This window comes from Tachysurus fulvidraco, chromosome 8 (genome assembly GCF_022655615.1).
Source record: "Tachysurus fulvidraco isolate hzauxx_2018 chromosome 8, HZAU_PFXX_2.0, whole genome shotgun sequence".
In the NCBI taxonomy this organism is placed as follows: domain Eukaryota; kingdom Metazoa; phylum Chordata; class Actinopteri; order Siluriformes; family Bagridae; genus Tachysurus; species Tachysurus fulvidraco.
Window position 1 is genome coordinate 14,338,048 of NC_062525.1, and position 13,230 is coordinate 14,351,277.

Here is a 13,230-nt window from a genome sequence, read left to right on the forward strand (position 1 = left end):
ACTCTGTCTGGCTCTGTTCCCTTTTTTCCAGATTAATTACCTTAATAAGTGCATATGTGGAAGGAGATTTTTTAGGTGCTCTTTCTCTAAACAACTAACTGTTATTTTGACAGTTGTGAAACCGTGCTGTGCATCATGATTCTAATGAAAGTGCCAGCTTATAATATGAACAGCTCTCAGGCAGTCCTCTCACTCAGTTTCTAAGCCAAGCAAGACAGATTTATCACATTAGACTATTCTTAGAATTTCCTACATTATTGTATCAATGTTCTCCAAATTCTTAGGATTAGCTTGTGGATTAACATCTGAGTGAAATCTCTCCGTTTTTCAGACCCCTGAAGACCAGCGGGATGAGCAGCCCGTTCCAAATATTGACCACCTCCTCTCCAACATTGGGCGAACAGCAACATTGGGGGACGCCTCAGGTGAATCACCCTATGGTTGGCTTTGTCTTTATGTTTGCTCTTTCAGGTGCTCTGCCACTTAAAGCTTTAAAAATGATAAAGAAATCCATTTTCTATCCGTAACTTTGAAGACATTTACCTCTTTTCCAACTTTGGCTTTCTTGTACCACACTAGTTTAATTTTTTCTCTTTGTTATAATCTTACCTTAAAATCCTTTTGGCCAACTTCTTGTCTATCTCTTTTTTTCTACCTCTTTTCGGAACATCTCTTAATTCTGATCCTAGCTGTGCCACTGGATCAAACTCTGCGGTAGGAGCAGGATTTACACTTGACGTTGTGTATGTGTGTTTAGGATGCTTTAAAGATCTTCAGCATCCAGCATTCATGCATAACAAACCTTTCATTTAGCATGAGTATGATCATATTGACATCTATTGGAAACTCATAACATCACGCAACAATCACTGCAAAAATGATATCCTAGCAAGTGAAGATATTTTTAATAAAGGGAAAGTTCTCTAATATTTCACATTAGGGAAAATGTACAATTCTGAATTGTTTCTTTCTATAAATAAATATTTGATATAATAAAGATATTTTGCCAAGAGAATAGATACACATAAAGCATAAAATCAGTAAAATATATAGAAATAGGCTTAATTATCTTTGTTTCAATATAATAAAGTGAGAAAGCGAGATTTGTTATAGAAATCTAATAAAGAGAAATGTTAGTTGAAATTTGCTTATATTCAATATATTTACTTGCTATCACATTTCTGCAGTAGAGGAAACCTTTTTAGATCTTCACAGTCATCATCATGCATTAAAATAGAAACTAATCCCATAATACATTTTTCCATAGTACATTTTAATTGCGGTTATGGAACATATTGCACAGTTCACATTTGTTTTTCCAGCTCTGCAAACTTCTGACTTCTCTCTTTTATCCACCTGCAGATTCCACTAACAGCGATTTAGCCAAATCCAAGGTAACATTCTATATTCTTTATGTATGACATTACAGTGAACTCTGAAGCCTAAACATTAATGATTCTCTTTGGCAGGGATCTTCAATATCAAAGAAAGAAGTGAGCACCAAGGATTTCCTTTCCCTATCCATCATATCTGCTGTGACCCGGAAGAGAAAGAAGCATCGAAGTGCCTGCCCTACAGACAGCAGTAGCGATGAGGACTCGGAACACGAGCCGGTGAAATCCAGCAACTATGGAGAGCTGAGTGAGAATGGGGAGGATGAGACAGACAAAGGTCATGAGGAGAGCAAGATGCGATGTGCTGAACAAAGCACGGAAAGTCAGATAACAGAAGCAGACGAAAAGAGTGTAGTAGGCAAATGTATGATGGAGGCAAACAAGGGAAGAGAACAAGAGGTGGGAGGGAGGGAGAGTGGAGGTAGCCAGCAAGAAGATGATGGTATACGAGTGGGCGTCACCATGAGGGCGCGGTTAGGACGAGAGCAGCTGCAGCGGCCTCGAAGCTTCCTCTACTCCTACCAGAATTCTCCAGGGCCAAGAGTCACAGACCAGTCAGCCAGCTCACCATCATCCCCCTGCTCCAGCGATGCCCTCAGGCTCAGCCAGGGCAACTTGGCAAGCCGTAAGAAGCTGCGTGGGGAGAGGGCGCGCCCTCGCTCTTTATATGAAGAACCAGGTCTGGAGCGGGCTGTGGGTCTGGCCCGAGTCAAAGCCTCACTTGTGCGTGGCCAGGAGAGGCTGCGTCAGGCCATGTCCCCCAGCAGAGACTCCTCTGTCCAGCAGAGTTGGCTGAGTCAGGTACATGCCAACATACTTTCCTCTGCCAACGACTTGTGGAGGTCAGGGACTCAGCGGCGACATGCTTCCCCAGAGACACGTAGAAGGCGGAGGGACTGGAGACGCCATACAGTGGTAGGAAATAGTGGGGACGGCTAAACAAGGACATCTACTGTAAACACCCTGAATCCTAATGCATTATGTTGAAGGGTAATAAAGCACACTACTCAAATATCAAGGCAGAGGGTTCAATGTAAGCCTTAAAATGAAGGAAAGATTGGCTAGAGATGAATCCATTTCAGTTATTAACTGCATATTTGCACCATGCCGAAAGCAAGTTTTTCATGTAAAATTTTATGCAACAAAGGCTTACAGCCTTTCGGCATTCTGCACCGGTGCAATAAATAACTTTGAGCCCTTTCCAGCTTCATTTCCATCTCAACTCCTTAATCACTAGAGGAGGGCACTTCAACTGAAAGAGCAGGATCCGCACAGCACATCCACAAGACTTTTCACTGCACATTATCAGCAACACCAAACACAAAATGGCTCCCGACCTCAGGTTCAAGAACAGAGAACCGTAGATCAGCCATAACAATACATGCTGCCGTTTGTTCACAATTCACACACTATGTACATTGTATATTCACAAATATGTATTGTTCTCTTGCACCCATTCCCCAAATAAAAAGGTCTCCCCTTGTACAGTATAAGTGGAAATAACAGTATTACACACAAAGTGGTTGTGGCAAGAACAGCTGAAAGCAGCTGCACTGAAATACAACATAACCTTACCTTCAGCTCTGGTGTGCCAGTGTCGCTCTTTCTATTCTGTTTTGACCTACAATACTTGTTCTCCTCTGGTGTCTTTAAGCAGCCACTGCATATTTTTTATGTTTGACCAGTAATTACTGCCAACCTCATGCCATCTATGACCTAATACAGTGTATGTCTGTTCTGTATGTTATATTGTCTTTGCCCTGTGTGTACATTTATGCACTATGTGGGTGTTCATGTGGACCAATATATTTTTTGTAACACTTGTACAAAGCCTTGCTAAGTTAACCTCTGTGTACAATTGATACATACGGTTGTATTGAATTGTCCCTTTTGATTTTTTACCTTTTAGTCTGTTATATAAAGATTTCTTATTTCTATGTATGTATTTATTTCATAGGCAGAACATCAGAGAGATGAAAGAAAATACATGAAGAACATCAGACTGGTATTGACATTCATTACAGGCATCCTGCAAATGGAGCCTGCTGCTCTGAATGGTGTGACAAAAACAGACAATTATTTTGGGAACAAGCAGGCATTTGTTAAGACAGACACAGTGATGGTTTATATTCCATAGCAATTCTCTATGACATATAATCTAGCTCAGACCAGGGCTGAGGTGGTTGTACTTTATTAAATAAAATCAGTAAGATGAAAGTGTGAAGGCAGTGAAACGGATCCAAATGCAAATTCTATTGACACGCTTCGTGATGAACACACTTTTCTCCAAAGCACTGGAATCCACAGAGATTACAGAACACTGATGTATTTTCTATTGTAGATTGGTTCCCGAGACATTTTGCAAACATGTCATGTTATGCATTAATAAATAAGAGACAGAAAAGCGAGAAATAAGAAAAAATTCAATTATGAAGGGAATCAAGTTTCCATGAGACAAGATAAGACAGAAGAGAATAAGCTGCATGTAAACTCTGCATATTACTGCACTAAACAGTAGGTCTGGGTCACATTGGTGTCTCTCTCTCGCTTACCATTTTGCACAGAAATACTGGGACTGGGATGTGACCAGTGTTAAACTCAGCGCTCACTACCCTGTCCTGCAATTTTATCTCAGTAAAGTGTCAAAGAAAAGATATGAGATAAACACGTGTTTTTTTTAAATAATTTAATTGCTATATCTGGATGAAAACAAATGCCAATAACAGTTTTCCACAGTTTTATTAGCCCACATACTGACTTGGTCATGCATTAATAAGTGTATAGCAGAAGATCAGGTACCAAACAGCTCATTTTTTCAGGATTGATGGGGAAAAAACACATAGTTTTATGGCAAACTTACAGGTGTGTGTATGACAGTGTTGTTTTCACGTGCAGTATGAATGAACACGTGACTGAGTCATATGAATTAACTCTAAAAACAAAAGTCTTTATTATTATTATTATTATTATTATTATTATTATTATTATTATTATTATAAATCAAGTCACGTATTCAAAAAAACAAAAAAAAAAAAACCCTAACCTACATTATAACGAACTGACCATTTTATGGAACCTCACAAACAAATCCAATATTTAAAACTTGTCAGGGGAAAAAAGGACATTACCTTTCGGGCCGACAGCATCACATTAGCTACCGTAGCTTTACAGTAAGACAACGGATAAAATCAGAAAGAAAAAACAAACAAACAAAGGGAATTGTCCCCCGCGTGTGTCCGTCACTGTGTGCCCGTGTCTGTGCCCTCGGCGTGTCCCTTCTCGGGCTCTGAGGCAGCAGAGCCGTTCACGACGTGTCCCGCAGTGTGGTGGCAGTGGAAGACTAGCTCGCTGTTCAGCGCTCTCAGTCTCTCCAGCTCACGCTCCAGCTCGTGCACGCGCTGCGCGCTCTCGCCAGGAGTCGCCGGATTTCTCCGCGCGTGCCGCAACCAGTTGTTCTCCTCCTCCAGGCGCGACATGCTCTTTTCCAGTTCCAGGTACTCCCTCACTAGTTCCTGTTTGGACATATTCTGCAGCGTCTCTACGTGGTACCGTTCATAGGTCTCGGAAAAGTCCCGCTGCAGGAACTCTCCCCCTGCGCCCCCAGCTCGGCCCATGCCGTCGCTCTCACCGTCTTCTCCGCCTTCTCCTTCCTCTTCCTCGTCCTCTTCAGGTTCGAAGAAGTCTTCTTCGCTTGCCGTGTCTTCAGAACGACTTGCACCGAAAGATCTCCGGTTGCTGCGCTCCGTGTTCAGGTCGGGTTCCTCTCGGTCGTGCTCCTCCATCAGGAACTGTGTGGTGTTGTACGGAGCCACCGGCAGACCTTTAGCGAACATCTCGGCTCGGACCCGTGACGCTCGCGCGCTCTCCCGCTCGTCCAGCTCCTTCTTCTCCTCCCAGGTCAGTTTAAAGTACGGCTTCCAGCGTCGCTTCTTCTTGGACGGCCGCCGCCGGTGTTTCTTTTTGCCCTGTCTGCCGTCCGCTGCGACCTCGGAACTGCAGCCGGACCTGCTCTTATTCGGGGGGTCCCGGTCGCCCTGCGCTTTACTGGGCGCCTTTTCAGTCACGTCTCCTTCGTCACCGGCAGCATCGCCGGTCTTAGGCTCCGGGTCGCTCCTCTTCCGTGTGCGGCAAATGGGGTAGGTGTCTCCGGAGACGAGTCCAGGACAAAACTCCGGCGGATTTCGCTGCACTTGTTCCTCCGCGATGACGCTCTGCGTGTCGTCTCTATGGCGCCCTCTGTCGCCAGCCTCCGGCGCAGCAGCGTCTTTACTCAGCTCCATAACTGTACACTCCCACCTGAAGGAGATAGAAGTTTGTGATCAGTGATGATCGCACAGATTTCTTGAAAACTCAATCAACGAAACTAAGACATTACAAAAAGAAAAAAAGATGGTAAACAAAGCGCCAGTTTACATTAAAAAACAAAAAACAAAGAACAGATTAAACTGAGAATTAATGTTTCTATTGTAATAATGACTATTTAACATACCGACAAATTAACTCAAAAAGTCACGAGCGAATAAAACTCACCGTTTAACTTCAGTCTATCGTTTTACTTATTACTCTACTTGAGACTGACAATGTTAACTCCTTCCGCTCCGTTTACAACTAGCTGGGTTTCTTGACAGGACCGAGTACATTTCTATCCACTGTAAACTCCTTTTCGCTTCTGCTACGGAGACGAGTGTTGCTTGTGAATTTATTACCTCCCCGATGTAAAGGGCGCATGCGGCTAGTCCTCGTTTTTTGTCGCATCTTGGGATTTGTAGTTTAGCTGTCCACTGGCTTATAAAGCAAAGTCGCACTTAAAACTACATTTCCCACAATTCACTGATTGTTTTCAGTCCCGAATGAGGCACGCCCATTCTAGAACTTCATTGGTTCGAAAGTTTTTTCTGCAGTTGCTTCCTTAAAGGAGCATCCTGATTGGTTGTTTGCTCCGTCAATCTGTCTGAAAGCCGTCCCGGTTGTTCTAGTGGACGATACCAAATGGTTTGAAGCGGGTACGGTCGGTTTCTTAAGAAAAAAATATAATAAAAACCTCGGTTATTGAACACAAAATAATGTAACACGTCGAAAAGAATCAAATGCTGCAATACGTCGGTCATAAGAAAATCTCGCAATATTGACAATTCGTGTACGTTATGGTCCACTGGAAATGGCACACATACCTCGCGTTACCAACGTAATTAACGGCTCTTCGTCCACAAAGTAGTCCTTATTTCACGGCAGCGCTGAGCCATTGAGTGTCTGGTAACGTGTGTGTTCGTGGAGTTAACGAATACGACCGTTTTCACGACCAGATTGATTATTTTATTTTTAAATCGAAATGTGTGTGACGTTATTTCTTAAAAACAAGAACTAGCAATTGAGCGTATTTTTCAAAGACATCGAAAGTATCTATCGTGAAAACAAGAGAATGCGGGGCGTTAGCTTTTCTGTTCGCCTGCTAGCTAGTCAGTGTTTAGCTAGCCTCGCTAGCTACATAAACGGCGGCTTTACCAAGTCGTGTGAAGATTGCCAACACGTAGAGTATGAGTATTTCAGTACATGAATAAAATACAGTTTGCTGCGCCTCCCACATAAACAGAAAGATCTTCCTGTATTCATCATATGCACAACGGCTCTGGTCGCAAACGTGCCTTTTTGGGTTTTTTTTTTAAAAGCTAGATTATTCAGCCAGATGGCACAGCTAGGTTGACTAGCTAGCGGGTTTGTTAGTGTACGTAAACTAGCTTCTGTCCGAGTTAGGTTTGGTGGAGAAAGTTAACTGAAGCAGATTTCCAAGCAGCAAAGCGACTGCGTGTTTATCTCCACAATAAACACGATGCCCTAAATAGGTTAGCTACGTAGCTAACTGGTTACCAAACTGAGCCTGTCCTGACTCACCAAGAAGCCATTTCCTTGCTAGGGAAGTTAAACTAGCTTTAGCTTTCATTACAGCTGCTCCTTCATAACAAAACATCAGGCCTGTTTTGGCAGGATATGGCATCCGAGCAACAATTTCGGTTTATTTTGTAATTCTAACACTTAAATGCGATAAGTTATAGACTGATACACGTTATACACAATATATCAAACAAGTTTGCACTTTTAGCTAAGCAGCGTGCCAGCTAACGTGTACCAGGCTATTTACTATCAGATGGATTGGACGCCTCGGCAATGGCGTTCGACCAGGACTAAATTTTAGTTCGTTATCACGGCCTCATTTAGTAAATATAATAATAAAAAAAACAATCTCACTGTTTCCCGCTGATACACCAGCGAATGAACCAGAAACAAACAAAGCACTGACATGACCTACTGCTGTCTGCATAATGCATTGTTTATGACAGTATTTGGATGGAGTGTAAGATATATTACAAGCTGGAGCATCAAAACAAAAACAGTGTAATCAACCGGATCTGTACAAAACTGTTGTAAAATGTTACAAGAGCAAATAAAAACTCATCACTCTCATCCAAATACATATCTTTTTTCTTTAAAAGATTCATATTGTGTTTGCAATAAATAATACCATCCTGTTTTGTTAGTATTAATACATGCATTAATGAATACAGGAGTTATGCAATAAAACATTTCTTGAGCATTTCTCACTGTTATATTGTAGTGTGCATTAAGTTAGCTCTGATATTTGATCCCATTCTGAAATCCACATGAAGGCCATACATGTAATTTAAGGCTTTCCTGATTAGGAGCACAGGTTATGCTGGTGTGTTTATTTTGCCCCCTTAATGACTTTCAGACAAAAAAAGTGTTTAAAATGCTTAGAAAGTCTGTACAGTATAACATCTAACTAAGTTTTATCAACACTGATTTATCCCATTTAAAATGATGTAGTCAATAAGCATTATGTACATGTTAGGCCAAACAATAAGATTCACATTAGTTATACTTCATGTTTGATGACATCATTTCAGCCCTTTAGTACAACTTTGCCCATGTAAAAGATTTAGTTTAAATGCACCAACAGGTGCTAAAATAAAAAAGTCAATGATATCCTCAGAGAAAACAGAGAATTCCTACAGACTGTATACATTTTCCAGAGTTTATTTCAAAAGGATCTGCCAACTCATTAGGTGGTTCATTTTGAAATAAACTATTTTAAAAGCATCCCTGTTTTCTTCAGGCAAGTATACCTCACCCTAAAATAACATATTGATCTTTATGTATTCTGATCTCCTTACACAAGATACATTCATATTATAGACGTGAGATTTTGAGGTTATTTCTTCCTCTGCCGTATCCAGAATATCATTCCCTGAGCGATGAAAGGCCAGATCAGAAGCAGCAGCAGAGTTTGGCCAGATACATCAAATGGCCACCATTTCTCCACCTGTGGACAAAAGTGGAATGTCCATTATGTTATACGGTGTTATTATTCATACTCAAAAATATGACTCTTTCCTCCTCCTTGTTCCTCCGTTTTAAAGTCTGGACATTACCTCAGTCTGAGATGTTAACTGCATCTGTCTCCACTGTGAATTCTGAGCCTTAAAAGTATTGAAAAATAGAATTCACAAAAAAGAACAGTTTCCACATTAGGTACTGTTATCCAAAGTTTTGCATATGGACATAAAAACAAATCACAGAACTGTAGCATTGTAGATGTCCCTAAACTGTCTCCTTGTCAACATTCATTCAGTGTAAAATTCTGTTTCTAGATTTAGCTTCAAGATCAGAGTTACAGTAAGCACATCAAACAGCTGTTTAAAAAACGATTATGCAGCAATTAAATAAGATCTGGGAACCCAGTATTTGTTTACTTTTTTATAAATTAAGTTTTTTATTTAATGTTCAATAATACTGTTTTCAGTATTTTTACTGAGTTAATTAAAATGCACGTTTAATTGTGGATCTTAGTGGCTTACACACACACACACACACACACACACACACACACACACACACACACACACACACACACACACACACACACACACTTTAAATCAAACAATCCACTATATATTAATCCATCAAAAATCCAAAAGGACTGGAATTACTGAACCCAATTCTTCTAACAGTTCTATCTAGCATCTACAGCATGGTCCATAAGTATTTGGACAGTGACACAATTTTGGTAACTTTGCCTCTGGAGCAATCAAGACATCTTTGAAGTCTAGACTTTAAGCTTAAATTCAAAGCCTTTAACCAAAGTACAGCTGTGAGCAGTTTCATGGACATTGTTATTTCATGACTATTCAAAGAGAAATGGTCTGGAGTTGATTCCAACTGTCAAATGTGGTCCAGAATGGTGTTATTACAAGTGAAGGAGACATTAGGCTGAAACAGACCTACTACAGAGATAGCATATACTTTAGGAATGATCAAGTCAACAGTTTAGTGAATTCCTTCTTTTTAACATTATACCATTGAGCTCAGCAACAACAAAATACATGGAAGATAATGAAAGACAAATAAATTGAATCACAGAATACCTAATAATCTAATTAAGTCAAGAACACTCTCAAGGAGGTAGGCATATCATTGTCAATGCCAACTATCAAGAGCATAAATGGACATAAATACGGAGGGTTTACCTAAAGAACAGAAAGGCTAGAAAAAACTCTGCTACAAAACATCTCAAACAGCCTATCCTGTGCTGGTGCAAGATTTGTGATCCAAAGCATTTTAACATCATTTATTAAAATGGTGGGGGCATGGACATGTATGGTTGCCAATGGAATTGGCTCATTGGTCTATTGATTATGTGAGTGACTGCTGATTGGAGTAGCAGGATGAATTCTGAATTGTCAGGAGCTTTCATTTAAACATTAATTCTTCTAAACTTTTACTGAGGATATCATTGACTTTAAAGGATTTGCATCAAACTATTAAAAATAGTCCTTATATTTATAATTATGTTAGTTTGTCCAATTACTTTTGAGTCTGAAAATGTAGGGACTGAAAAATGGCTGCAAATTGTAAAACAAATGTTTAACGCAATACTTTTTGAACCCTTTGTAGTAAAACTGGAACTCTACACTTCAATAACATTTTGCTTCATTTCAAATTAATTTTGGTGGTGTACATGTTCTTGTCCAAATACTAATGGACCAGACTGTACAATTAGTTTTTTTAGCATTATTTAAACTGCATGTATTTCAAACCATTACCAAACTATTTTGTACTAATTTTGGTAAGCATCTTTCAAGGTCTCAGAGATTATATCATTTGTTAAATTACTCTGTCTGCAATGAACAGCAGAGCCTTACATTAGCCACAGCCAAGCCCTCGACCACCTCCAGCCGCTCCATCACGCTCTGCATGTCCTCTCTGAGCCTCTGTAGTGCCAGTATGATCTGCTCTTGCACCTGTGTGTCATGAAGTCTTTCAGATCCTCTGTCAGGGTTGTATCCTCCTCCTCCTTCCCCTGAAGCCTGCTGCCCAGCTCGTCTACCGCTGCTGTATGGAACACTGCCTAGACATGGGAAAGAAATTACAGCTGCATATATAATCAAGTCTAAATCCAACATCAAATTTTTTTCAGCACTTACCAGGAGCCTCCCTCCATCCATGCCTCATTCCGTTTCTTCCTTGTTCCCACCTCCTTGGTGGTGGTCCATTCCCACCCCCCTCTCCACCCTGCCCAGCACCTAGCTGGGTCACCTGAAGGGCAGGTGTGTAGTTCACGTGCAGATTCTGCTCGCTATATGGCTTAGGAACTGGCTGAATATAAAAGGCAAGTAAAGTGAGCACATTGTGAGCTCGGCATTTCTAACAATAGCACAAGCCTGTGTTGGCAAGCATGATAGAAGTCAACCTTAGAAGTTCATACCTTAATGTAGTCCAGCTGCTCCACTGAGTCACAGAAAAGTTCGCTCTCAGAGTCACTAGTCAACACCAGACCATCCGACAGAGCCAAGTCTACACACAGGTAACAACTAGATCAGACTGATTTAATACTAAGTAAATGATGTAAGCATGTTTGTTTGGAATTCATCATGGGTACATGGGTCCTGAGGTGGAAGTGGACTTTGAATTATTGCAAATTCTCTCAGAGAAATACTCAATTTCAGCACGTAATCTATGTACTGTTTTCTTTTCTGGACAGATCTTACATTTGCCTACCTCCTGAACCAATGGTAAAACAACGGGTGAGACAAAACTACAATTTACATAATTATATAACTTATCCCAAATGTACTAGTCCAGACAAGTAACGTCTGTTGTCTGAAGAGATTTTCTTGTTCAGCATATTGATCTTGATCAGAGTAAGTAAATAAAAATATCAGATGTTTTGGCCAATAAAAATGAAGAATACAAATGAAATTGCAACAATATTATTATCCACATCCTTGTAAATCAAGCTTGATGCCTGTGTGTGGGAACTTTGTGCTGATGATGACAATTACTTCAGCCTGAAGATATATATATAACTACTCATTAAAGTGCTGCAGTGCTGTTTTTTCCATGTTTATACACAACAACGTAATAAACCATACACGTCTTGTTGTGAAAGTTTTGATGTGTAGTAGCTGAAAGCATCCCTTTTGCTACATTGGCCTTGTATCACCAGTGAGTTTGGATATCTTATATATACTCGCTGACTTTTACCTTTTACCAGGCTTTTACCAGGCTCGAGAATGCCGTTTTTTACTGAACCGATGAAGGACTTCAGTGCCCAAATATATAATTGTTCGAACTGAAAAATAAAATAGTCTAAATGTTGTCTAAGGCACATTAAGTATTACCTGCACTTTCACTCGGAGGCACGATGTTAAGGACAGGCTCAAGATCCACCTTTTGGTTTTGCTCTTGAGTTATTTCTTCTTGTATAGCACCAACCATAAGTGGTTTTTCAGTTGCTTCCTTTGCATTTATATCTGACACAAAATATGACAATAGCTCATATTTTTAAATAACAGGATTTTTTTTTCCACATTTAGTTAAGAGAGTGGGTTAAATTAATGAACTTTAGTATTCAGTTGCATCCAAACACAAATGTCTACACATTTTTCGGTTACATATCTTTTATTGTTTAATTAGATTTTTTTATTGTGCTTCTTGGGGTCAGTATAAAAATAGTCAACTTACTTGCATGTTATAGTTATTTTGACTTTAATCACAGATAGTGCAAATGGACTTCTATTCACTATATTGTGCAGTTGACTACTCTTGTTACATACTCACCTTGTCTCAGACTCAGTAGTGCCTCTGGTGGTCTTGGTAGATCATGAATGACATTGTAGAGTGGCTCAAAATAATGGTAAAAAGATGCTGTCTTCTCATTTATGGGCATATTGTCTACAACCTTTTAAAGAGAATGTGTTAATTCAACAATTTTTCCCCAAAGTCAATTCAGGAGTATTTGGAGAAATTTTCAACAGGAGAAAAACTACATTAGTTGTATCAATATATGATTTTGGGGACTTGGTAAAAGAAAGTGTTCAACAAAGTTTTTCACAGATGACATAACAAAATAAAGATTGCTAACCTCTTGTGCAACTTTCTTCATCTCATCAACATAGGCAGCCATGGCAGTCTCACGGCTCATATCTCCAAGCCGATTCCAGGCATCCCTGTAAAAAGAAAACGTCCGCATTTGGTAGATGCCTACATTTTATTATACCAAGCCTAAATTTTACTTTCTATATATATGTGCAAGATAAAACACGCATCTGAAAGACAATGTGAAGCAGAAGTCACCTTCTGTATGACACACAAGTCATAAGCAATCTTCTGTAATGTGACAGTAATGTGAGTGAAATAGGCCAAGACATGACACAGAATCAAGTTCATACGTATTTGGAGAGTGAAACAGTGCCTCTGTACACCACCACAATGGATTTAATATGAAGCCATCAAAGGGCTATTGAAGTGTAGACTTTCAGCT

At 40.0% G+C, this 13,230-nt stretch overlaps 3 protein-coding genes across 15 annotated transcripts in view; 1 reads left to right on the forward strand and 2 right to left on the reverse strand.

Moving 5' to 3' along the window:
* Positions 1-3,331, forward strand: part of arhgap23b (Rho GTPase activating protein 23b) — a 29,836-nt gene extending 26,505 nt beyond the window's left edge. For 4 of the 5 annotated variants that reach the window (XM_027177766.2, XM_027177767.2, XM_027177764.2 and 1 more), the window contains 3 exons: positions 332-425; positions 1,363-1,394; positions 1,470-3,331. In XM_027177766.2, the coding sequence (XP_027033567.1) occupies positions 332-425; positions 1,363-1,394; positions 1,470-2,333 (990 nt within the window). In that variant the 3' untranslated portion in view covers positions 2,334-3,331. Of the gene's footprint in view, positions 1-331; positions 426-689; positions 715-1,362; positions 1,395-1,469 lie in introns of all 5 variants that reach the window. The other variant, XM_027177768.2, reaches the window with a different exon arrangement.
* Positions 3,332-4,114: 783 nt separating this feature from the next.
* Positions 4,115-6,101, reverse strand: hexim1 (HEXIM P-TEFb complex subunit 1). Its single transcript, XM_027177780.2, has 2 exons — positions 5,925-6,101; positions 4,115-5,690 (listed from the first exon to the last, which is right to left on the reverse strand). Exon 2 carries the CDS (start codon positions 5,672-5,674, stop codon positions 4,634-4,636), a length of 1,041 nt encoding a protein of 346 aa, XP_027033581.1. The 5' UTR covers positions 5,675-5,690; positions 5,925-6,101; the 3' UTR covers positions 4,115-4,633.
* Positions 6,102-7,701: 1,600 nt separating this feature from the next.
* Positions 7,702-13,230, reverse strand: part of acbd4 (acyl-CoA binding domain containing 4) — a 14,421-nt gene continuing 8,892 nt past the window's right edge. For 4 of the 9 annotated variants that reach the window (XM_027177773.2, XM_027177772.2, XM_027177771.2 and 1 more), the window contains 8 exons: positions 12,832-12,916; positions 12,528-12,648; positions 12,089-12,220; positions 11,173-11,261; positions 10,892-11,063; positions 10,610-10,815; positions 8,840-8,887; positions 7,702-8,730 (listed from right to left, as the gene is read on the reverse strand). In XM_027177773.2, coding sequence (XP_027033574.2) covers positions 8,620-8,730; positions 8,840-8,887; positions 10,610-10,815; positions 10,892-11,063; positions 11,173-11,261; positions 12,089-12,220; positions 12,528-12,648; positions 12,832-12,916 — 964 coding nt within the window. In that variant the 3' untranslated portion in view covers positions 7,702-8,619. The remainder of the gene's footprint in view (positions 8,731-8,839; positions 8,888-10,609; positions 10,816-10,891; positions 11,064-11,172; positions 11,262-12,088; positions 12,221-12,527; positions 12,649-12,831; positions 12,917-13,230) is intronic. The other 5 variants (XM_027177778.2, XM_027177777.2, XM_027177775.2 and 2 more) reach the window with 4 other exon arrangements.

Bases quoted from the DNA above. Each gene is read 5' to 3' on its own strand.
- hexim1 (XM_027177780.2), bottom strand. From the start codon at position 5,674: ATGGAGCTGAGTAAAGACGCTGCTGCGCCGGAGGCTGGCGACAGAGGG.